Source organism: Lissotriton helveticus, chromosome 2_1 (assembly GCF_964261635.1).
Source record: "Lissotriton helveticus chromosome 2_1, aLisHel1.1, whole genome shotgun sequence".
In the NCBI taxonomy this organism is placed as follows: Eukaryota; Metazoa; Chordata; class Amphibia; order Caudata; family Salamandridae; genus Lissotriton; species Lissotriton helveticus.
Window position 1 is genome coordinate 152,896,093 of NC_136059.1, and position 27,427 is coordinate 152,923,519.

General features: G+C 44.0%; 1 protein-coding gene across 1 annotated transcript in view; it reads right to left on the reverse strand.

Moving 5' to 3' along the window:
* Positions 1-27,427, reverse strand: part of LOC144819260 (receptor-type tyrosine-protein phosphatase kappa-like) — an 880,755-nt gene that overhangs the window by 58,694 nt on the left and 794,634 nt on the right. The window contains exon 7 of the mRNA XM_078677229.1: positions 7,183-7,291. Coding sequence (XP_078533355.1) covers positions 7,183-7,291 — 109 coding nt within the window. The remainder of the gene's footprint in view (positions 1-7,182; positions 7,292-27,427) is intronic.

A 27,427-nucleotide genomic window follows, 5' to 3' on the forward strand; every position in this document is an offset into this window, starting at 1 on the left:
GCCGCTATCTTCCGGGAGACTCACGGAGGACTGAGGCCGAATTACAGACCAGACACATTGAAATCAGAGACGTGGTTACCCATCGAGAGGGCGTGAGTCTCCCGAAAGATAGCGGCGGATATCTATATGCGGGCTATATTCTGCACTGCAAATTTCGGGATGCATTTACTGATTTCGACCGAAACATAGAGAAAAGGAATCATTTGTTTTCATTGCCCTAAAGTCCTGAAGAGTCCTGAAATTAAATAGAGGCTGAAATGCGTCGACTGCTTGTTTACGGCATCAGCATGAGATAAATGGAAAATTTATAAAATGTAAAAAAAAGAGTTTTTATAGTGACAAAGGGAGAAATAATTTTTTCCTTAAAAAACTCCAGTACACTTACTGTTGGTGACCTTAGTACAGGGAATGTTAGGACATATTTGTTGGATAACATCCCTGAGTTGAAATATTTATGGGCAATTGAACCAGAAATCAGGTTCTTGGTTTATGTATGAATTATTTTTTATAATTTGTCTTGAGTTGGATTGTTGTTAGATGTTGTTAATTGATGTCTGTATAAATATTGTATATATATGTTTGTATATATTAGTGTAATGTTTATATGTGTATGTGTTTTCTAAATAAGATAAAACAAGAATGGACTTTGGAAAAAAAGTTTTTTTCCAGTTTTTTTTTCAGTTTTTCTTTCAATTCATTGATTTGATGAATATGCATGTATAGGAATATAGGTTGTTGGTCTTCTAAAATTAATTTTGATTTAATTCTTTAGACAACCAAGTGTGTGTAGGAAGGATAATTAATAGTATCTGTCCTAGAACTTACTGAAAAAGTAGTATACCGTAGGCATCACCTGTTCTTACTTTATTGGATGGAGGCGAATCAGGCAATGGGGTGGCAGAACAAATTAACCAGCAGGACCCTGCTGTGGTCGGGCGATGGGTTAAAAGAGGTGGTCGCATTGCAAGGTTTTACAGGTTGGAAGAATAAAGGAATAGAGCGGCTGGGTGATGTGTGGAGGTGGGGGGCTCCACTGCCATTTGAAGATCTAAAACAAGAGTTTGACCTGGCTGAAACCCAGAGGTTTCATTACTTGAGGCTTACGCATGCACTATTAACATACTTGCGACGCGGCACATCCCTTCTGGACAATTCACCCTTAGAGGACAGATTACTTATTGACCCCATCCCTGAGAAAAAGCAATCTCAACAATTTATCGGAAGCTTATGAATAATCTGCTAGATCCATTGACAACTCTGAGAGCTGCTTGGACCGACGACCTGGGTAATATAGAAGATGAGGAGTGGCTGAAGGTGCTCCAGGGTCCGAGGGATACGGGTACCGTTCCGACTGGTCCAGATTTGGATATTACATCGCTCCTACTACCCTTTAACACTCTTAAATAAGATGGGAGGGGGACCATCCCCAGAGTGCATTAGGGGTTACCAGGGAGAGGGCACCTTCCTTTATAGTCTGTGGTAATGCCCAAGGATTGCACAGCTTTGGCGCAGTGTAACGGCAATATTGGCCAGAGTAGTGGCAACCAGCGTGGGTTTAATGTGCTGAGGAGATTGATACCAAACTTGCAGGAGGTATTCTGGCTCGAGGAGGAAATGGCTTCTGCTTCCAATAAAGGGTGATGTAGACTGTACCAGGTACACCAACATCTGGCTCACGCTAGCAGCGGGAGTCGCGAAGTGAAACATTGCCAAGGGATGGGGGGTGCCACTCCCTCCCTCAGTCACGAAGTGGGAGAACGATTTAGACTGGTGTCAGAGGGCGGAGGAAACGGTCTATAAAAGCAGAGGCTGTGCCAAGAAACGGGAGAAGGAGTGGGCACAGTGGTGTGCATATAGGGGGACATTAGAGGGCTATGAAGAGGCCTAAGGGGCTCTGAATGACCATAGTGAAGTGATTGGCTACAAGTCTTTTCCATAGGTGCTGGACATTACCAGGAATGAGGCTAGGTACCCCCTTTGTATACAATGTCTGACACCATACCTGATCCCATATTCTTCTAAACTACAATGTGTGAAAGTCATCATGACTCAGAGCTCAGATGTGCATGCTTATGTACAGATTAATGTATTGTCTATGAAGCTTGTTTAATAAAAAGATTAAAAAAACTAAAAATAAAAAAAACGACCACCTCTGAAGTCGTTGCCAATTGTTTAGTTACATGTAAACATGAATCAACAGTTGCAAGCTCGTATTTGTAACTCGGTTAATTTTTCCGTTTGGTTATAAAAGAATCTGCATGCCCCTGTCGCAAGGAACAAGAACAAATAAACGCACACTCTTCCCATTCCATCATGGACATAAAAGAACACCATATTCAAGGCTTGTGATATCTGTTTTAATGGTGTTTGGTCAATCACGTTTAGTTTTAAACCTGTATTATCAACTGTGCAATATATTAATGTGCTGCCTACAAAGTGTTGCAATAAAAAGATGAAATTTGATCATAATATTTTTGTTGAAGAATGCAATGGTCTACATCTGATTACACCACTGACGGTAAAGAATTAGTATAGTATAACATATTGTAGTTATATGTTTATTTACGCATGTATTTGTTGGTTCTGTACTGTGTACCTTCTAATTGCATCAGACCACTGGGGGCATTACCCAATCCCTGCTCCTCTACTAACTAGGGTTCAGCACTAGGAAAGACACAACTGCACTCAATGGATACCCGTTGTAAAAAGTAGAACAGCTCTTTGCATGGGCCGGGATAGGAAGCTGGAGGGCATCAGCAGGGATGGGCAGGGTGTTAGAAAATGGACCTTGACAGGAGAAGGGCTGGAAAGAAGAGGACCCCGATGGGGGTTAAAAAGAGCGTATGGGGAACAGGAGATATATATGGGTGGGGGAAGGGTGAAGTAAGGATAGGGAGTAAGAACAGTGGAGGGACCTCAAAGGTAGTAGAGAAAGCAGAGAACGTGGGGCTGCTGTTGGAAAGTGGGTTTTGTTTCTCTTGCAGTAACACCCCCACCCCACTTTTTGCCAGATTACTGCTGCATTTTGACTTGATGGGCCCTGGGTCCCGGACAATCAAGTTCCACCCTTAGAGGTCCTGTACCATCACACTCTCATAGTGCCTTTGCAGTCTGCGTGATTTGGTGCAGAACAAAGTAAAGAGTCAATATGGCCATGCCAACAACCCACTGCCCTAGCCCTAGCATAGTTCAGTCACCCCTCTAGCTGGTTGAACGATACCAGTGGTAAGGTTACAGGTGCATGAGCCCTGTACCCCTACATTGTCTAACTCCATTTTTAGAGCTTATCATTACAAACTCCACAGCAGCATAATGGCTACACTGAAAAATTAGAAGTTTGGTATCAATCTCCTCAGCACATTAAACCCACACTGATTCCAGTGTGGGATTTAATGTAAAATGCACACAGAGGGAATCTTAGAGATGTTCCCTGAAAACTAACGCAACACTAGTGTCCAGGCTAAGTGGCTGCTTTCAGCTGCCACCAACAGACATGTTTATGGACCCCTGGGTTGAAAGCCTGCTGCTCTCTGGGGCCTGAAATTGCACATCCTGGGACGAGATGCCAAGCCTCCTCCCCCAGGAAGGGCAGGTTCATGAAGGGGAAACTTCGATGGCTTGTCGCCTTTCTTAGCTTCTCCAAGCCAATTGCTACTTTCAACAAATGGTCTCCACTGGTTCTGCCCCCACTTTGGGCAGGAGAACTTGCGGGAAAAACAATTGAGGAAGAGGTGTGTGCCCACCGCTGCCAACTTCACACCTCAGGTGGGGGAGGCAAGGTAAAGCACAACTCTCGGGCCACGCCATCTTGAAGATGGGGGGATTCAGCCCACTAGGGACAGCCACATGCCCCCCTCCCTCTGGAGGGTGGCATAATAGGGGGTGTACCCACCCCAGGGAAGGGACCCATTGGTACGTGCCTTTTTCCTACCTGTAACACCCCTAAATATAGTATTTAGTGGTAGCCCTGAACCTCCCTTCCTCAGATCCAAACAAGAAACAAGAAACAAGAAGAAAAGAAGAATAAGGACCAAACAGCCGTGCAGCAGCTAACAAGAGGAATACGCCCACTGACTTGGCCTCAGCCCTACCGGCCTGTCTCCCCTTCGAACCTGCTCCTGTGAAATCTCGGTGTGTCCTGCAGCCAGCAACCTCAAAAACCCCGGTGGACTGCCTTCCTTCACTTCCAAAGACTGCTTCTCCTGTGAACATCGGATTTGTTCCATTGCAACCTGAAACTGCAAATCCGCCCCACTCTGCACCCGCCGTCCGCGGCCCGAGTTCGAGAGTACAAATACCATGAGGAGGTCACCCCAGCGATCCTGAACCAAGATCCAGCGATCCCTGACCTGCCTCTAGCCTCCAGCCGATGCCTGCAGTCTAAATCCAGAAGGCCCACCCTAACCGCGACCAGGAGCTGGTAAGAAGATCGGACCCCAAAAGGCACCCCTGCCCCCGATGACCCACAGCTTTGTGTGCCCAAACCAAGGGTGCCTAACCAACCCCTAACTTCCCAACTTACCTCTCGAAGTGGTGGTCGCACCCAGAAGTCCTTTGTCTCCCTGCCTGCAGTGCTTTTGGAAACTGGAGAATCTCCATTGGAAACAACAGGGCATCTGATGTTGAAACAGCACTTTGCACCCGGGCCCCTGGTGCTGTTGAGGGTGCACCTTCGGTGCTAATTTGTTTCCCCATTTGCCCTGAGCTAAAGACAAGGAGCTTTGCTCCCACAACCCAGCGGCCTGCTTGCCAGCAGCCACCAACCGGAGGCCCCCTATCCCACATTGGATAACACTGGGTCTCAACACTCTGCACCCGGCTGCCCTAGTGCCGCTGAGGGTGTAACAATAGTACATCACTGACCCTGGGGGACCGCTGCATCTACCCCAGAACCTTAACTCCCACTACCAAATACTTACCTAAAACCAATACCCATAACCAGGAGTCCTAACTTTCCTACTCCTAAACTGAGAAAAATCCAATTTTTAAGACTTTCGGTATTCACAGAAGGCATTTAGAGTCCTAAAGTTAGGACTCCTAACTTCTGTGAATACCGAAATCAGTAAGTGTCTTCTGTGAATACCAAAATGAGTAAGTGCCTTCTGTGAATACGAAAATGCTAGTAAGTTTAGGATTTTGTATTAAGTTAGTTCTGTGAATTGGGCCATATGTAATGTATTTACAAGTGATTGCATTTCTCTGAAACAATACTGTCAGTCACACCAAAGTACATTTACAATTGCAATACAACTGTATAACATTCAGCATTTACTACTGGAAAGTATGTATTGCTTACCTGTGCCAGGGTTGCTTTGTTCTAGAATACAATAACTAAAATAATATTTTTATACAAAAACAATTGCTCTGAAGTTCAGTCTTTGAGTGTGTGAATTCATTTGCTAACTGATTGTGTACAAAAAAATGCTTAACCCTGTCCTCTGAGAATACCTTACTGCTCAACCACGCTACTACAAATAGAGAGTAAGGTTCTATATAACTTTACCTCTGCCTGCCTTTGGGGTTCCACTGGACTCTGTGCACACAATACCTCACTTTGGTATACTATATACAGAGCCAGCTTTCTACAGCTGCAAAGAAGATGGAGAGGGTCCAAAGAGGAGTAGAAGGGGGATGAAGGGAACAGGGACTAGAAGTGGGAAGGTATTTTGGGCTATTGAGTGAGCAAGATAAGGAGAAGATGCTGAAAACCAGGGATAGGATGGGGGGTGGACAGGGAGATAGGACAAGATTAAACAATCAGGAATTGTAAAGGGAAGGGGTGTGAGATTTACATGGGGCTAAGAAGTGGCAAACAGAGGAAATAAGGGGTAGGAGGTAATTCCACAGGAGAATAGGAATAAGGAAGCTGTTAGTGTTAACATGCGTAGTTAGTGAAATGTGGAGTGTTGACGAAAATGATTCTGGGGTGGGCAGATTTGGACTGGGCTTTGTGGGGCTACATGATATACTGGTGCCAATTTTACACAGTAACTGAGTTAATAAATATCTTACTTGCACCGGACATCATCTTTTTATTTGTGACGAGCGGGAGCCACTGCAAGGGAATGCAGACAGGTTTGGCCTTTGCGCAAGAGTTGCTGAAGGGGGTCTGAGCTCTTAATGAGATGGAAATGAACAGGAATGCAGTTTGGGTACTGGGGAAGAAATGTAGGTACCGAGGGCCAAAGAGCGCGTACGTGTGGATGTACTGAGGGAAACGAGGTGTGGGGACATTGTGGGGACTTTGGCAGTGACAGACATGGGATGCGCCATGGGAAAACGAGCTAATACTGAAACACAGGTTGGAGCCTGTGTCTATAAAACTTGTGCGTGTGACAGCCTGTAAAGCAAATGGTGTGCTACGTGAACGGGCACCATAGTAATTAAATTAAAAAATAATTTGCAATGCAATAGATCTGCAAGACCTATGGCACTGGAAAGAAGTGGCCGCCATTGTCCTGGCTGCTTCAAAAGAGAAAGCACGTATGACGCACTTTATGTAAGCAAAGCACGTCGTTCCTGCGGCCAGAGAAACTCAATAAAGAAAATAGTGCTTACAAGACTAAATAACACGTACCGTGTATCAACCAAAGTAAAAGGGTCAGCCCTCATCGGAGGTTACAAATGAAGACAAGGCGGTACTAAGGAGGGACTAACAAGCCAATTTACGAATCAGAAGCCAGCATTTATGAAGGACAATGACACAAGCCAATGACAAATATGGGCGGAGGTTGGGCTGGGCTTCTATTCCATACTCCAGAACAGCAAGTCTCGCCAAGGAGCACATGTGTGCTGACTCTAGGCTCGACCTAAAAAGAAAAAAGAACAATTTTGTATCATTTTCTCACTATCAGTGTAAATTTTGATTATGAAGTTTATATCTGAAGGCTGGGAAAACTGTTTGTTCTTTTTGTGGTGGCTGCTTCATAAAGGCTTCATGAGATGCTTAATATAATGGAAGAAGGTTTGCACCATAGGCTTGTTACTGTTTTTTAAGTAAATCCATAAACATGTGTACATATTTATACCTATTTTCTGGTTTTAAACTGTAAATGACAGCCATGCAGCGCAACAGTAGGGCATTGAGTTGAACCTAAAAATGAATTGTGTCGCAGAAAATATGTGCACAGTTATTTTACAATTCGAATGAGCTCAGCATAAATGGATCTGCCAGGCAGTTACCTGATAGGCCCATGGATATCAGGCACAGGGTGCAAAGGTAGCACAACCATCTTTTCAGTAGCATTGATGTTGGACTCCTTCAGGATAATGAAGGATGGAATGACAGGTTCTGAGAATAAAAAATAAGGAAGAATCAACAGTTACCACAATGTAACAAAAGGATAAATCGGAAGACAGTCATTAGCTGAGCAAACAGTCCTTATCATCTTTATCTTTGTCAGTGCCACAGCTTCCCCAGAGGGACACAGTATAAGGCACAGCAAAATCATTTGAACTTTAAAAAAATAACTTTTTGAAGATGCAATACAGCAGCAGGTAATGTCAGGGGCGTGGATAGCAGTGGTACAGCCAGTGCAATGAACCGGTGCCCAGACGTGGGAGGGGGCCCAACTACAGCAGCCCCTTAAGTCCTGAGAGGGCACCTAAATAACCATGCTGGACTTGCAAAGGTGAACGAGCATTAAAGATGGCTTTACATTTTGGGGCAGATTTATGAAGGCCTTGCGCGGCCGGTGCGTCACTTTTTCCCATGTTAAAAATGACGCACCGGCGGCGCAAGGCCTTCATAAATCTGCCCCTTTGTTTTTAGCGTGTCACATTTGATGTGTGTTAAAAGACACCAGTCAAATGTCAGTCATGTCTTCGAACAAATTTCTGCTTATTCTTTGACTATGGAGACTGGTGTTTACTTTTCTTTCGCTTACTTCAAAGTGTGAGGATTTTGTAAAGTGAACTGTGAACATCTTGCTGGTCTGAGAGGAAAGGCTTTAGGATGTCAATTCCTTCTAACACAGAACAAAATGTAAAGACCTATGAATGAACAGTAGAAATATTTTAAAATATATAAACAGGAAAGCACAAATAAAGAACTTTTTTTCTAATACCAAAGTGTAATGGAAACAAAGACTTGTAATATGATCAAAACAATTCGAAACACTTTACTTGGAGATACACAAATCACAAATATTTGCTGAAAGCCAATTTTCACTTATTGTGCACTGTACGATGTTAGTGGTCATTTCAATGGAAAATGTGCTGTTGTAAATGATAGTGGTCTACCACACCATACTTTAGTGATATATTTGTGAGAGTGTGCTCCTAAATACAACACCAGTTACATACTACACCATTACCGCTCTATTGCTGAATGGGCGTGGCTCATCTGTGACCCTTGTTCTTTGTGGGATGCTTGGATTCAGGGTCTGGCCTACAGGGCAATCAAGCAGTGCCAGAAGAGTTGGTCAGACAAGTAGGTGTGTGGGAGGGTTTCTGGCTGTATGCAGACCTGTTTTATAATTAGCTGGGTTTGTTTTTACTGTGGAGTTTCCTGATTTTAAACACTACCTGCTGCAAGCTCAAATCAATGCACTCTTCCATACCTTGCTAAACACTTATTCAGCGTGTCTTTACAATTTCAAAGCCACTCTAGTTTAGAAACATGGCTTACTTTTTCTAATTCACAAAGGGTGGTGCCAGTTTTATTTTCGTGCCTGGGCCTACTTTCAGTGTCAGTTTGATTCTACTTTGATTTTTCAGAATCCCTATGAGTTCAGTGATGTAACTTTGATGGCAGCACCACCATTCTGAAACTTGTTCCAGCGTCTCACCCTACTAAGGCCACAGGAGCCCGACCAGCACTGGGAGCTTGCTGTTAGCACAGTCCGATCCCTTCCGCTGCAGGGGACAGACTCCAAGTAGCATAGTCAACTGAAGCACCTGAAGGGGCGTGGCCTGGCTACCGACCAAGATGGCTGTGTAGCACTGGAGCTTCGTCGATCCACCCGACATCTTGGCTCCTAAGCCTGCAAATTGCCAACGATCCTGCCCTCCGGAGGTTGCTTTGTGACGAGGACGGCTTGGCCAACCGGACGCTCTGGATTCAGTCTGGCCAAATAGGAGGGATTGTAAAAAAAATAAAGAAGACCGTAAGCAAACGTTATTGCAGTTCTCCAAGCTTGGCGCCCTAGTGGAGACGACTGATACTAATATGGCGGAGGGCGGTGACGATGTGCTGCGCACGGCCGAGGCACCCCATAGCGTAGACGCCATCTTGGCGGAATTGAGAGATGGTTTTCGCTCCCTGGATGGGCGGTTCGACTCTTTGGAAAAGATATTAGACACTATTGGAACCAGACTGGATGCCCATGAACGTCATCTGGACACTGCCTAGGGATGGATTTCTGACCTAGAGGACGGGGCCACACAATCCAAGAACAAGTTTGACCGAATGGAAAAAATATGAAAGACTGTAGCAATGAAAAGCGAAGACTTGGAAGCGAGAAGTCGTCGCAACAACCTTCACATTCTTGGGATTGATGAGTCCACAAACACTGGCAGAATGGACCTTTTTGTGGAATCATTGCTCACGGTTTTGTTTGTTAAGGAGGCATTCACCCATATGTTCCTTATTGAGAGGGCATACCGCTCTCTGGGTCCACGTCCTACTCCCAGTGCTCCTCCCAGACCAATCATTGCTAGAATGTTTAACTATCGAGATCGCGACACTGTGTTAAGACTATTGCACGAGATTGGAACTTTGTCCTGGCAGGGCTCCACAGTATTGATTTTTCCCTGATTTTACTGCAATGGTACAAGAAGCCTGAAGGAAGTTCATTGGAGTAAAGGCCACATTGCAAAGCTTGGGACCCAGGTGCGACATGTTATATCTTGCCAGGCTAAGAGTAGACGTGTATGGAAAGACGCGAGTGTTTGATACACCGAGTACTGTCCAAGAATTTTGTCATGACTTTAAAAGAGTGGGGGGCTCCCAAGGAGGGCGGCACTGGAACTGTTTAATTCGGACTGAGTCGAGTAAAGTCATATTGATCTGGTGGGTTGTCAAACTAAAGTTGGCTACATAGCTAAGAGCACATAGCTTTCAGATTTGTCCAATGTTATAGAATTTATAAGTCGAAGGAATGGCAAGGTGTATCGCCCTAGGTTGGTTCATTATTGGATTGCACATTTATGACCGTTTTTTGGTGCAGAGTTGGGAGTATAATGTTGCAGGTACTTATTTGGTTAGGGGTTATGTCCTTGCATTGGGGTTAGCAGGATGGGTGTGGGGAAGGGGTTTGTTTTTTGCAAATTCAATTTATTGCAATGTTTATCATTTTATTTGTTCATATGGTACGAAACTGTTGACAATGCTTCCCTACACATCTGGATAGACACTTTCCCTAATGGCGGGTGAGGGGTTATCCATGCACACTGACCTGACACTGGTAGACAGGTACTGACCTATTTAAAGCAACATCATGCAGGAGTAGTATTCACCCAGGAAACACACTTGTCCATAACTTCGAAAACATCGTTTTCTATACTTGGGGTCCCGACAGACCCTTTGCTAATTATAGCTTTTATGCCAGGGGCGCGCTGTACTCATACACAAACGACTTCCATTTCAACATTATATGACAAGAGCTGACAGTGAGGACTGTTACGTGATTTTCATAGGGCATCTGATGGGGCACAAAATTGCATTTGTGTGCATATATCCACACATTTTTGGGGCGCTACACTCACAGCTCCTTCAAATTGAGGTGGAGCACACATGCATGGGTGGGTACTTTAATCTCCTTATAGATACGCTTCGAGATAGCACATCTACATCAGCTGACACTCAGCCCCGAGCTTGTGCTGCTTTGTTGGTGCTGTGAGAGGACTGTAGCTTACTGGATGTGTGGAGCCACTGTAGACTGGGAGAACAAGCTGACACACATTACTCAGCTCCACACCAGACTTGGACACAGCTGGACTATTGGCTAGTCAATCCCTTATAGGCCACTTGGTTCAAAGCGATAGTGCATCTACCCAGAACCCTATCGGATCACTCACCTGTCACCTTGACCCTCAGAATACCTAGACCGGAGGGAAGGGAAAGGAAGTGTAGGCTCCCGGGTCAGGCTCTACAAGATAGCAGCGTCTTTAAAGATGAGCTTCCTGAAGCAATAATTGATTACTTTGACATAAATACTGGCTCGGTCTCCACGTGGGCTACACTTTGGGAGGCCTTCAGAGCGTGCAGGGGAGGGGTGTACATCTCTAAACATGCTGGAGTTTTAAGGGATCTTTGAACAACAATTAGACAGATTGAGTCGAAACTGCGCACGCTAGATCAGGAAACTATCCGACATACACAAGAAACAGACGGTTAATACTAATGACAGAGTTCAAGGAGGCCGTAGAGCGCAAGGCGGACTATCTGAGTAAATACGCCATTGCTCGGCGCTACGGCGAGAGCGAGCACCCAGGCTGCACACTTGCGAGAATGCTCCGCCCTTCGTTGGGACGGTCATGTATCACAACCCTACAAAACCCACAGTGGTGCCTTCTTACTGGTACTCCAGACATATGTGATGAGTTCCTGCGGTATTACACACAATTGTATACATCACGGCTGACGCCTGACACTGCAGACAGTGATAAATATCTGGCAGAGGTAGCGGATTCTTTCTCTAAGGATGAGATTATTGAGGCTATAGAAGCCATCAACAGATCCACAGCTCCAGGGCTAGATGGGTTTATTGCCAATTTCTACAAAACATACGAAGACATACTAGCCCCACACTTATTGGAAGTATACAATGAAGCTCTGGGAAAGCAGATTCTTTCTCCCACTTTGCGTGAGGCTGTGATTATATTGTTACCAAAACCAGGTAAGGATCCGATATTGTGCGGCTCCTACAGGCACTTGCCCTTGTTGCACCTGGATTATAAAATACTTGCAAAATGATAGCAATAAGTCTAGCCCTGTTACTGGACTGGATAATATCGCCGGTGCAATCCGGCTTTGTTCCTCACCGCTCTACAGCATTAAACATCAGAACTCTCTTTGCCACAGTTAATGGGATTGACCCGCAAACCCCTAATGCTGCGGTACTGTTAGACGCCAAAAAAGGCACTCGACTCCTCAGAATGGCCTTTCTTTTTAGCGGTTATGAGGAAAATGGGCATGCCTAAGGGCTTTATTGATTTGACTGCACTCCTATACATCTCGCTCATTGCCCAGCTTAGACTGAATGGCACCCTCTCCCCCCAATTCAGATTGACATGGGGCACTAGGCAGGGATGCCCGCTGTCGCCATTACTATTCATAATAGCCTTGGATCTGTTGGTCAGACACCTGAAGGAGAAACATTTGCATCACGGACTGCAATTCACAACCGGACATCTGTTGGTATCCTTGTATACAGATGGTGTTGTCCTGTATGTAGAGTCCACAAGAAAATCTTGAACATTTAAACAGAGAGATCATACGATTTGGTGGCTTCTCTGGATTAACCATAAATTGGAGTAATTCTGAAATATTCCCATTGACAGTAAGTACAACTAAGTGGGATTATGAATTCCCACTGACATGGTGTGAGGGCACCACTAAATATCTAGGGATACACCTGCATACGGAAGCTGAGCACGTTATTCGCCTAAATTATGGCCCAGCGGTTTACGCATTAGAGCAACTAGTGGAGCGTTGGATTAAATTGCTGCTGTCATTAGCTGGTAAGGTGGCACTGATTAAAATGATAGACCTACCTAGATTTTTGTACTTATTCCACAATATACAGATCCCACTCCCAAACAAATTCTTTCTCACACTGAGCACACATCTCATTCGACTTGCATGGGGTGGGAAACAGGCCAGGGTTGCATGTGACGTTCTCATTCTTCCAAAGTGGTTCAGGGGTCCCAAATCTTCAGATTTATTATTTGGCAGCGCAGTGCAGCTATGCCTATTCTTGGTATCATCCGGATGCACGCATACCCTATTCTAAACTTAGAGTGGACTTGGTTAGCCCGGCCCCACTAAACACGATCCTACCCAAGGGGTTCCCCGGAGACCCCATAGATATACAAACTGTCTCCACCACTAGTTAGGCCTGGCGCAAACTCGCTACAGTTACTGGGGGACACAAATTATACTCATCTGCTATTTCACTCGCAAATAATCCATGAGTGCCAATCAATGAAGAAAAGCTTGTCCAAAAAACGCTTGACCGATATGAACTACGTACTTTTAGGGACCTATTCCCAAGTGGGCAGATGTTTCATAGCGCAGAGGGTGAAGACTTTGGAACACTACATTCATGGACAAATTCACTTTCACTAGATTGCACAGTGTGTTTCAAGCACTACTACTCGATTTCCCCTTAGAACCAGAATACCTTTTACCGCTAACAACATTGAGCACTAGTGTGCAGTGGGACCACCTAATTTCCAAATTATACAAAATCGCAACGTCTCTATTGCCAACCAGAGACTGGTTTGGGAACAGAATTTGGGACATCCGATTGAAGATGCACAATGGGCTTTTTGCTGTGTACAAATCAAGGAAGTCTCATTGAATAGCAAACATAAGCTGCTGCGCTTTAAGTTCTTATGGAGAGCCTATATGCTTCCCGCAAAAACTCACTCCATTGGCCACTCTAGACCACACACTTGTTCTAAATGTGGGGCTACGCAAGCTGACTTTGCCCACAAGACTTGGAATTACAGGAAGGTAGCGGCGTATTGGAGGGAGGTATATGATACATTGTGTATGATGACAGACCTAGTTCTGCAACCCACGCCTCAAGTAGACTTTTTGGGGTATGTGCGAAATATCCTCAAACAGCTGAGTAGGTACACCTCAATAGCGTTATTATTGGCGAAAAGGGAAATAACTGTAGCCGTAATCCAAAGCATGGTTACGAAGCCTGATTTACAGCAACACTAATACCGATTTGTTTGCCTTTACACTGCCCCCGACCTCAAGACATAGGGATGTATTGGGGCCCTTGAAAGCTTATTTACTTGACATTGCGCAACCCTCAGTATCGCAAACACTATCCGGGATACTCCACTTTGGGATTGGTTGAAATATCAGGTATTATATTAAAATGAGACAGTTTTGTAACCTGCCTGTAAGTGGGACAATCATCCCATTACACCAGATGTTTTATAGTACGCGGAATTGTAGTTATACCTTGCTTGGGGAAAAGTGTCAATATGTTCTTTGATAAAAACGATCTTTTTTTGCATATCAAAATGTCGCATTGTGATCATGTACTGAACCAAGATTATTGTTTAAAATGGTAAATAAAGTTTAAAAAAAAAACTGAAGCACATGTAGGGAACTGCAACATTCTCTTTGCAGGCGAAGTGAATGGGCAAGCAGTGGGTATTCCCACCTTTGTAAATGCAGAGTGTACCATTTTCCCCTCCATGCATGATGCCAGCAAGGGGCACAAATGATGCTATGTCCATGCTGATGGGTGGCTTCTGAGGACAGGAACGAAGACTAGGCTGTCACATTATTCAATACATTCAGCCTGACCGGTGAAGGGCAGGCGAAGGCAGTTAGTAAAATAACATAGAATTACTTACACCAGAGTGCTGGAACTGAGAAAATGAATGATGCGAGTGTTGTTTGCTTCATTGTCTGCTAAAAAATGAACAGGTCATTTTAAAACTATTTCTTGGGGCCGCTAATGCGTAATTCTTCCTTATTAAAACCAGAAGTAGGAATAGTTATCCTTCTGAGACACATGGAAACTAGTCAGAATCTTGGAATACCAAATGTTGCTCCTTAGAGCGAGATACTGAGAGAGGGGGAACTCGAGTAACTGGTATGCACAGTACTGTAGTAAAGATGGCAAGCCAAGAAATTAACAGGGAGAGCCAAGTTAAGGGTCTGTCTTGTATCTAAGAGCCCATCTTGGCTCTAAGAGTCCAGGTACAAGTTATGTGGCACGGAAATCTTGCATCAAAAATTATGTAAAAATATGATACAATGTCTTCCAAATTCAAAAAAGTAAATTTCTCAAAGAGTTTATCTTAAGGACTTCACATGATATCACTGCATTGATTGGCGTTGTTTTTAAACAAGAACTTAGAAACATTCATGCCCCGACACCTTACTCTGACAACACCATTAGTGAACTAAAATTCAAGTCAGTTGTCATGCGCATGTTATATGTAGGCTATATTCTTACTTTACATGGAGCAAACATTATAATCAATTTAGTCAAACACGAGAGACTTTTGTACAATTTTATGTAGTTCGAGATTTTCTCATACGCAATAATGAAGAAAATAGGTGGCACAATAAAATGGAATAGTTGACTAGGACCACACAATTTGGTCAAGTGGCCAATCTGGGATTAATCACAGGTTTTCTAGTTTCTCACTCCGTATTCAGTCATTAGATTGGTATCCCTTTCTTGCTCTTGTTTGACTGAAGTTTTAGTGCTTTATTTTTCTTTCTTGATACATGAGGTTAGATTGCGGGTATCAGGCAGAAGCGACATGAAAGCTCCGCTCATTTTGGGCTTGAGGGCTCAAGAGGACCTTGATCTGAACCAGAGTCCAGCACCTGGCTGGAGCATTCAGTGATCAATCCTCTATACTTTGCCACGGGTACTCTGTGTCTGAAATAGGCTTAGATGGTGCTGCTGCCAATGTGGTACCTGTTTTTTATGTGAGGATATCTTAGCTTCCACTGCTGATGACCATCTTGTACCCGTGCTGCATATGACATGAACTTAAACTGCATCCAAATACTGCACATTGTGTGTGTGTTTACAAACAGTCTAGGACTGCTGCTGCAGATGCTGTCCATGTTGTGTGCATTGAAGGCAAGCTTGCATTGTTTTTCACCAGAACTGTAAGTTTTCTATGGTTGTGAGTGAAGTGTGTACGCCTGCCTGGTTCTGTACCTGTTTTGTGAGTGAAAATTCTGCTATGAGTGAACCTTGCACTTGTATACCTCAGTTCTGTTCATTGCACTTATATCAAATTTGAAATGCCTCTTGTCCATTGAATCTAGGAAAGGCATTAAATAATCATGCACATAGTTGTTTATTTTCTTAGAATGAAGCTTGCACTCACTGCCCTTGCAGTAGCATACTTGTTCAATGTCTTTGAAGTAAGCTTGCACTGGCTTGTACTTCAGTACCACATGAGTTCCATGTATTTCAAGGAAGCTTGCAATCACTGGCCCTGCAGAAGCATACTTGTTTCATGTTTTCGAAGCAAGCTTGCACTGACCCCAAGTACCACTCTTGCTTCATGTGTTTGAAGGAAGCTTGCATTGGCTGGCACCTCAGTGCAACACTTTTTCCATGTCTTTTAATGAAGCTTGCACTCACTGGTCCTGCAGTATCATAATTGTTCCACGTCTTTGAAGGAAGATGGCACTGGCTCAAAATTCAGTACCAAGATTGTTCCATGTATCTGAAGGAAGCTTGCACTCACTGGCCCTAAAGTAGCATACTTGTTCCATGTCTTTTAAGGAAGCTTGCATTGGCTGGCCCTTCATTACACTTTTTCCATGTCTTTGAAGGGAACATGCATTCACTGGCCTTGCAGCAGCATATGTGTTCCATGTCTTTGAAGCAAGCTGGCACTGGCCCTGAGTGCCACTCTTGTTCCATGTGTTTGAAGGAAGCTTGCACTCACTGGCCCTATAGTAGCATACCTGTTCCATATCTTTGAAGGAAACTTGCACTGGCCTTGCAGTGCCACAATTTTCCATGTCTTTCTAGGAAGATTGTGAGGCTCTAGACCAGCGCTATATATCTTTGGATGTGAGTCAGGGTCCCCTGCGCTTCTGCTCCCTGTGTTCTGTCTGTTTCAGTGTGTTTTGCATCTGACCAAAAGACTGCTATATCTGCCTTGCCAGCCTCACAGTGTCATTCAGTGTAGCGTACCTAAAAAGCTTTGAATTACACTAGTAGACTGATGCACTAGATAGTCAACCTGCATCTCCTATGCCACCATCAGTCCAAACTCAGCTCCTTCCTAGTGTGTGGTGTACCTGTGTACGTGCAGTGGGCTTGTGTGAGAGCATGATAGCCATCATGTTTTGTAAGTACATTATGAGGGACATGCCTATGAAGAATTAACATTGTCTTTTGTGAGTGCAGGGTACATGGTCTACAGGTGGAAAGTTTTGCATGTGTGAGTGCAGAGTGAGGCATATGCCTGTGTGAGTGTAGCGTGAGGGATGTGTGTCTATGCGAGGGCAGAACTATGAGTGTGGGGTACCTGCATGGTATGTTTTTGAGTGCATGCAACTTACAAGGGCCAAACCTGTAGGCTTTGGTAATGCTTTTTAGAATTATGGATTTGACTTGCAGAATTGCAGTGCAAGGAGTGGAAATACAATACTGTGAGTATGAAGATGGTAGTGATTTTTGATATGGCAGATGCAGGCTGTGTCAAATGAGGTTGATTATACTTGATATATGTAAGAACAATCAAAGGAGGTTGAGGAATGTTGGTGGTAGCTGACACGCAACTAAGCTGTCACCCTAGTGTGGGGGCCCAAATTCTTTGTTTGCACTAGATCCCATGGCAACCTAGCTACGCCACTGGGTAACAACACTTAGCGAATTTATATGCATATCTTCAAAAGCATACAGATGGGTGATTTGATGGGTATCTGGCGCTAAAAGACTTATCTCACTAGATGTGATGAAAACTAAGTAATATACACATGCAGTGAGTAAAGAGGAGGACATAACTCACCCTATTTCCCCAAACCGGATTTTGAAGGATCAGATCATGAATATACACAACTCTAGCACACGCAGTAGTAGAATCAACGGTATTATACCTGTCCAGTATTAGCAAATCACATTGTTTTGTCTTTTTTGCTTCTCTCGAGTTGCATTTATTATGTTCGGCTCTTGGGCCTCTTTTGTTTCTATATCCTGTCCATATGTGTTTTGTCAGTGAGGGATTACTGCATGACTTCCTCAGGGCTATAAAACGATAATGATAATGTCCTAATCACAATATGCCTTTACAGTAGTTCAGTTGTTTTTCAATTTGTTGTTTATACAGTTTGTATTAATCCTGTGCATCTTAGTGTTTCAATTAATATTCATACAGTATCAGGTGTATTGATGAGTGGAAACTTATGCGCTGAAATCTCTATGTAAGCACATATTTATCCCATTATTCTGACTTACCAACAGTGGTTTGTGGGGCTTCCTCTGTGCCTGCTGTGTCTGTGCAAAGTAGGCACAATAGATCCTTGGTTTTGCTGTCTCAGGCAAGGGAGTGGTATTGCTTTTGAGTAAATAGATCTTTCTGTGCTTTGTACTGAATGGCTTTTCCTTCCACACTACTATATTCCAGTAGTTTTACTTTCGGTTTGATGAAGCCAATCTGTTTATTACTTAGTTTACAGAGTGTTGGCTATTGTTCACCTATTTGTTGGGTTACTTTTATAAGCAAGGATTATGGCTGACCTCTGGTTGACTGCTCAGTAGGTTGTTGGTTTGCTTTTTAATCTTCTTCTGTCTATGGTTCTGAGACAGCCTCTGCATCTGAGGCAGAGGATGACGTTCAAGATTCTGGCAGTGAATTTTCTGTCTCAGAGGAATCATCTGATGGTGTAGCCACTATCAGTGTAGAGGAAGTACTTGCTTTAGAGGAGGACACTGATATGTTGAAAATGCAGCAAGAGGAATTTGGATTGCAGCCTGGGGCTGAAAGGTTTCCCATTGAAAATGCTGAGCTCTGGGTTGCCCCAAACATAGTTTATCCTGAGATGCCTTTCTTTAGTGGTGTTGCTGGGTGTAGAGTCAATACTGTAGACATCTTGCCTATACATTTTGGTCAGTTGTTTATGGACAAGGTATTTTTGGATGAGATTGCTGACCAGACTAATTCGTATTCTGAACATTTTTTGAGAGACAATAGTGCCAGACTTAAGCCCCTCTCTAGAACTACCTGGTGAACTCTCACAAATCTGAACGAGTTGAAGTAGTTCTGGGGTTTAACTTTTTGATGGGATTTATATGAAAACCATCACTGCCTTCATATTGGTCAACTAGTCCCTTGAAGGCAATTGCTATATTTCCTGTAAACATGATGCTCCATTTTGTTGATAATGCCTCAGCTAAAATTACAGGATCACCCTAATTGTGACTCTCTCTCAAGATTCAGCATGTCCTTGATCATTTTTTAGGTTGATTTTCAAAGATCTACGTTCCAGGGAAAGAAATAAATGTGGATCGTTTGGATTTTAGGCAGTACAATCCTAGCAAGAGGGCATTTGATGGGACGTATATGATGTATGAGAGTAGTACTGGATAGGTCTATAATTTCAGGGTGTACACTGGTAGGGATTCTTCTATTGACCCCCTGGTTGCCCGTCCACTTTTGGAGTCAGTGAGAAAATTGTGTGGGAACTTGGTAGAGGACATTTTAAGAAAGGTCACCATTTATACGTAGGTAACTTCTACACTGGAGTGCAATTGTTCTAGGAATTGTGCAAAGTGGAAACATACCATAAAGGTTTCCCTAAAGAGTTTATATGTAAAAACAACTTCAGACAGGACAGTGCAGTGACCTGCGTTGTGATTAACTCCTAGCTGTAAACTTTTCAGACAGGAGAGATGTCCACATTCATGATGAAAATACTTCACATGTGACTGTTTGGGATAAGGTTGGAGAAGTGTGAAAACAACTGTGCATTTTAGACTACAATATGCACAAGGGTGGCATAGATCAGGGGTTGAAACCATACAGTGCTGTTCATAAGTCATATTTTTGTTATAAGAAGTTGGCCATTCATTTATTTCATTTGGCAACCTTAAAGGATTGTTCTCCACATTCAAAGATGACTTATGTTCCATTCCAGCCATCTGTAACAGGCAGCCTTGTTTAAGCTGAGCAGGCAAGTGTTCCTAGAGTTGTAGTGGTGAAGGATGGGGCTCTATTGAAAGATCGCAAGTTTCCTGAATACATACCTCTTAAAATCAAAAAACCCTTTTCCTGTAGGAGATGTAGAGTCTGTGTCCGAAAAGGTGAGCGAAAGGACAGTTGTATATACTGTCACAAGTGTCTGCGGTGTGAATGGTTTTGTGTGTGTGATGCATGAAAGGAGTGTGAATAGTGTGTATAGTGGTAGGTGTCTTGTTGTGGCTTTACAGCTCAAAGGCTACGAGTCATTGGTTCAGTATTCTGAACTTTCAATTATATTATTCATTGTGAATTCCATTTTAGTCAAATCAATAATTAATCAAATTGAATATTTTTACTTTCTCAAATCCAGCTAGTATGGCTGTGTAATTGAGGAGTCAGTGGCTGTGCAGTACTATTTGTCTTTTTTCTCTGTCAGGGTGTACATTGACTCTAGGGAAAATCTTCAAACCTGTAGAGTAGACATGAGGGGGGGACTTCAGGGTGGCTTCCATGGATACTTTAAAGAACTGCAATCTGCAGAGTCTCACATTTCTTGCCACCCAGAGTTCCCACATACCTCCTGATAAAAATAGTACCTCATCTGTGTGGGCGGGTCCAGTGCCAACAAAAAATGTAGCTGCAGTTTTTGGGCCTGGGATCAGCAGTCACCGAGAAAACCCAGCCATTTCTCGATAAGTGGGAGAATGCTGGATGTAAGGAATGCCATGGATTCCTGCTGATTACAGACGTTTACCTCACAGAAATGCAAGGGAAATGCGCAATAATAGGCAAAGTCAGAGTTTTGCAAGGGCTTCTGGATAGGAAAACCTTGTCAGAGCCACACAATTCACCCCACAGTGGATTATCTCATGTGTCTAGTTTTAAATAATGTACAGGTGTGCTACGTTTCTCTAGGTCCCGGCTAAGCTAGGGCCCAAAATCCAAAGCAAGGCACATAATAATAACAGGGTCAGTTGTCAGTGGAAAAATGTGATATGTCCATGTTACATTTTAGGACCATCTTATCGTGGCCACTAGGCCTACCCACACAAGTGTGATGCAATTTTTATGGGGAGACATAGGGGAACACAGAACAGTAGAACAAGTGTTATTACCAAGTTCTCTGCCTTTGTGCCTTCCAAATGTATGCCAGTGTGTAGAAAGAAGTCATTTTGAGAAATGCCCTTTAATTCACATGCTAGTCTGGGTACCCACAAATTCGGAGATGTCCAGATTACCACTGCTTCTAAACTTCATATCTTGTGCCCATTTTGGAAACACATAGGTTTTTATCATCTACCATATGAATTTCCCTATACCGGGTACACAATGAAAAACCATAGCAAGGTGTAGCTCAGATATTGGCTCTGGGTACCCATAAGTCTTGGAAACCTCAAAACCCCTACACATCTCCACAACCAGAAGGGTCTAGCAGATGTAATGGTATATTGCTTTTGTAAGTCGCCCATCGTGACAAGAAGTTACAAATTAAAATGTTGTCTCAAGTGGAAGTTTTTCCTACTATTTTTTCAATATTTTTTTATTTCAACAGTTAGTTTCCTAAGAAAAACCTTGAGGCATTAACACAAATGGCCACTTGCTGAATTCGAAATGTTGTCTACGTTTCAGAAATCTATAGCTCTCCAGATTCACCCATGAGTTTTACAGTGGTTTCTGCCTCAGACTGTTAGTAAGATAAAAACACAGAAATTTGTAAAAATGGGCTATCTCTTTGAAAAATGCAAAAACGGTGGTACAAAAAATAGGTTTTTTGATTCAGCTCTGCATGTTCCTAATATTCTAGAAAATGGTGACTTCAGCACAGCAAACCTTTTGCTGATGGCACTTTTAGGGAAAAAATTCTAGCAGAGCACTTTTTTTCAATCCCCCCCCCAAACTCAAAATGTTGATAGATTTTGCCGATTTACTCATTCTCTCCAGGGAAGTCCACAAACCCTCAGTACCTTTAGACTCCCCAGGATGATGGAAAAAATGAAAAAAAATTGGTTGTGGATAGCTTATGTGGAAAAAAGTTATGGAGTCTTATAGTCAAAAAAAGTCTTAGCACTGGGGAGGCCTAGTAGCGAAAGGGTTAAATGATAAGGCTATTCGAGTATTATATACGTGGTTAGTGGCACCTAGGATAAGCGCCAACTCTTTGAGCACAACCTCTGTGAAACGAAATTCGTTTCTGTGTTCAATGCAAGTAGTGTCAAAATGAAGTTGAAACCAAAATTGTATCAAGCTTCATTCATGTTTTATTCACATGAGTTTCTTATCGTTCGTCATGCAGTTTCATTCCAATAATTCATGTCTGAAATCCACTTTAGTATATGCATTACATCATCATTTCCCAATGCATTTCGGACACAACGGTCCTTCATCAGGGGAATCCTGAAAAACAATAATCCAATCTAAGTATGGTCCACCGAGATCAAATCAAACATATAAGTACATACAGGCATATCCATTATTAAGTTGAGCAATTAATAAATCAGCGTTGAGACCGGACGGTTTCATGGATTGAAGATATTGTGTCTTCAATCCATGAAACCGTCTCAATGACCGGATGGAATTTACATGTTATCTGTAGAGAACTATGTTCATAACGACATTTTCTGTTTCATTGATTCTATTAGTTCGAGTAACGAACCGTTACGTTTTACCTCATTTTTTAAGAACTTTCATACTATGGATATAATCGTTATTTTATGTTTGAGACTGGATCTTTATGTTGTTGATGCACTGTTTACTTAATCGATTTAAAGGTTTTGTTTCACCACTCTTCGGTACCTCTGCAAGATGGCCGCCACTTGGGAAGTCCGCTTTCCATACTTTTGGTTTTACTCTACTCACTTCCGTATATACGGAACACATTGTTTGCATTCACCGGCGAAGGGCACACGAGTGAGACGCGGGATCTTGCTCAACTTTATCTGTAAGTTCTATGCTCCACGAGGCTTGCATGATTGTGTTAGACTTTGGGTATTAATTGTGGTCACACTACGCACATGGTCTGGATACGAACGAGTACCGTTGAATTGTTTGGGCACTCTTTATTATGACACTGGGTTTGTTTGACCTGTCGGATAACTTATAATTCATTGATTCATGTATGCACCTTCGGGAAAACACGCATTTGATGATTACATATTCTCGTTATGGGTTTTAATGCTGATTTATTAATTGCTCAACTTAATAATGGATATGCCTGTATGTACTTATATGTTTGATTTGATCTCGGTGGACCATACTTAGATTGGATTATTGTTTTTCAGGATTCCCCTGATGAAGGACCGTTGTGTCCGAAATGCATTGGGAAATGATGATGTAATGCATATACTAAAGTGGATTTCAGACATGAATTATTGGAATGAAACTGCATGACGAACGATAAGAAACTCATGTGAATAAAACATGAATGAAGCTTGATACAATTTTGGTTTAAACTTCATTTTGACACTACGTGCATTGAACACAGAAACGAATTTCGTTTCACAGAGGTTGTGCTCAAAGAGTTGGCGCTTATCCTAGGTGCCACTAACCACGTATTGATTACAACACCTTCTCGTCAGGGGGTGATATCTTTGAGGCACACCACAGGTTACTTAACCTATTTACAAATGAGGAGTGCGTGACCCACACCTTGAACGTATTCGAGTATTATGACATGCTCTTAAGGCCACATCTCCAACGCATGATGATTGCTTAAAGTCAGTCATCTATCATACGAGACCCACCATACTGGTGCAAGGTCGGCATCACTCCTTAAGTGAAGAGATTTAGAACAGCTTAAATGCAATACTCTAAAAAGAGCTACTGACCCAATTCATGAAGGTAGACGTGCACATTTGCGTAAATACAAACTTGTCGTTGTAACTTTACTACTTTTTAGTATTTACAAACTAGGGGGTACATTAGGATGTCGGGCGGTGGTACCACCTCGGTGCTGGCGGGGCGGAAAAACGCCTTTTTCCGCCCGCGAGCAGCGGTACTCACGTTCGCCATATTAGTATTGCAAAACGTAGGTCAGTTCCCGTCTGCCGCGGAGCGATGCGCACCACCATAAAAGTGTGCCGGCCACTGCGGCGGTGGGAGCCAATGGAGACTCACCGCCGTGCGGAATGACGTCCTCCCAGCTTCACAAATTAGGATGGCCAACACAAGCAGACGCACCACAGCGGACACACCGCCCAACCAGAGACGACGGAAACTCAACAGCGGAGTGCGATAGCAGAGATCCGGTCCACACCACCAGGTCACGACCGCCATGGACCCAGCTCTACATGTGTTTCCAGTGCTGCAACTGCTACAGCACTATCATATAATTGGCCGCCGCGGACTTTGCCGCAGGTACGCAAATTCACAAACACAAAACAGCACATGGGCTGACACAGGGTCCAAAACCATAACAGACACTCTGCTAGGGGCAACAATACATCCACAAGGGCACCCACACATGACCCACCTGCCACCATGTCACCCCACTGCATCCTCGACACACATCGACCGCGAACTTGCAGCAACGTCCCGGTCCCGTCACCGCAGCGGTCAACACATGCGCACAATGCAGAAGGCAGGGCCAGTCCAAGGCATGGGCATGGCACAAAGACCACAGAGACACACCTCCCTCAACCACACATCAACACACCCCATCAAGTCACATGCCAGGTGCCCATCCTGTGCACCCCATGCACATCAACAAGCACAGCAACAAGCAAGCACAATACACACCCTGTACCACACAACAAACAACCAGGGAGACAGCCACTGCAGGAGTGGCTGACAAGGAACACACAACACCAGTGCCTCACACACTGAAGGCTGCCAATACTTGCCAGCACATACACACACAAACAAACACACACCCTGGGTGTAGCCATAAACAGAACACACACACACAGTGTTGCCTGAACAGATGCCTGCCGAAAACCAACACACAAACACTACAGGAACACATACAGAACCACATCAGAAACAGACATACCGTGTCAGCCAAACTGTGGAAAGGCAATGGAAGCACAGACACAACAGGAGTGCACAACCTCAGCACACAGGAACAAAACAGACACAACATACCACAAATCACACAAGAAGAGCACCAGCACAGAACTACACTGCCACATGAAACCAACCATAGATGCATATGCAATCAAAAATGAACAAACACCACAGGACATCAGGGGATGCACATCAGGCAATGCCAAGGCCACATACACACAGCACTGTATAAACAACATGCAGTGTGTGCACAACAAGCAGAACAGTCACACACAGACATTTATTTATTTATTTATTTTGGACATTTATAGAGCGCCTGGTTACGCACACCGGCGTGTCCCCGCGCTGTGGTAAGTGAAAATTGCAGCCCCAACCACCCTCAGGGAAAACCTAACTGCTGTATAAGTGAGTTTTAAGTCTTTTTCTGAACGCGGTCTCAGATGGTTCCAGTCTTAGGTCTAGAGGCAAGGCATTCCAGTGCTTGGGAACAAGGTGCCTGAAGGACCTCCCTCCCATACGGGCATTCCTTACTCTCGGAACCTTCAGTAGCCCAGTTCGAGAAGAACGGAGATTGCGCGTAGGCTCGTACCAAGTCACCAGACCCTGTAGCGGAACAGGGACTTTACCGCTCAGAATGCGATGACAAGTAGAAAGAGCTTTAAACTCTACCCTTTCCTTAACAGGGAGCCAGTGTAGTGCCTGAAGCGCTGCTTTAGAGGGGGATTTCTTAGGGAGCCTCAAGACTAGGCGCGCAGCTGCATTTTGCAGCACCTGGAGGCGGTTTAAGACCTTTCCCGTCGCCCCTAGATACAGCAAATTACCGTAATCCAGGCGCGACGTGACCAGGGCATGCACCAGCGTCCTGCGAGCCACAATAGGGAGGAGATCTAATACCTTCCTTAAAGTTCTCAGAACGCCGAAGCAAACCCCCGCCACCCGGTGAATCTGAGAGCCAAAGGCCAGATCCACATCCAGCCACATTCCGACAAAACTGACAAAACTCAACACACACAACACTATTCAGCACAGCACAAACACAACAGCACCCCCAGGGAGTGAAGCAGTCCTACAGCCAACACACATACATCCAACACAACAACAACAGATGCACCACTCTGGGATACAAGAGTACAACCATCTTGACCAGAGCACTGGGCAGCACACACAGCTGAAGTGCACATGAGCAATCATGACTCATTAATAGCACAAGAACAGCACACGTAAATCATTGGGGCAATGTCCAGAGTGGAACATCACTCTTGGCCCAAGAACTGCACCACAAAGCACAGTCTCACAAAGGAAGTGATGGGGAGGCACACACACATGTAAACCAAGGGGACAGCTGACATCAAAGTGAACTCACTTGCTTGTCAGTAGAAGACATGGGAGGGGTGTACCATACACAAAAAGAGGGAGTGCAGACCCACAATGGGTAGGCATAAGTGACACACATAGGGGATGGCATCACACCACACACACCATGCCATACAGGAGGAGAGATGGCACCATGTGCATGCAATGCATGAGAATCACAACCACTATGGCAGTGTGGAGCAGCAGGGCCACACAGTCTACACAAACACACTCAAGACACATTGATGATCAAACAAACACAACACTGATGTGCAAGTCACACACTTTGCTCACTCATAAGTGACCAAAACAACAAGGAGGAGTCAGACAGAACAGCATGGACACACCAACACACTGCACAGTGCACAACAGGCAACTCACACATGTGCTTACAACCATATCGACAGGGCACAACAATTCAAACAACAGGCACACAACTCCTGGGTGACAAATGTGTGTCTTTCAGAATCCAGGGGCACACATCCACACCCACTACAAAGTCACACCCTTCACACTGCACACCTCTTGACTACCCAAGAGCACACATCTCATATAGGCCATGGGACCAGGACTAAGGGCCAACACAGGATGACCATCCACATACACAGCTGTGCACACATAAAGGAATAACACATATACATCATGACAGTGCCCAGCCTACATGGCAACCTGTGCACAGCATCACACCCTGTGCTGGCAGTGTACCCCAACTTGACATGTGAACAATGTACCCAACAATAGAAAGCCACTAAAAAGAGAACTGCATGACAGGTGAAAGAGGCATCACAGATAACACTAGTATCAGTGTCTGAATGGCCGAAGACCCTGTCACCCCTGTATAAAAATGTGATGCGGGAAAGATCTTGGCAATGTTGAAGTGACACATAGAGCATGGGGCACAGGCAACCAAATGCACACACCAAAATAAATTTAATTAGCAAGGACACTGACAAAACGACAACAGGAGTAACTGTCTTTATTCACATATTGCACAGATGTGACAGTCGAACAACAGTAGACAAGAGCAAGGCAGAAAAAGGTGATCATATGCAAGATAATCTGCACAGGCAAACTCCAAACAGGAAGGCCAGTGTCCATGGCAGGTGACACAGCAAGTACATGAGAGGATGCACAGGGACAGGGGAGACTCCAACACAGCAGAGCAACAGGGCCAGTGTCCAGGGCACGGGTGAGAGTACAACACAGCAGAGCA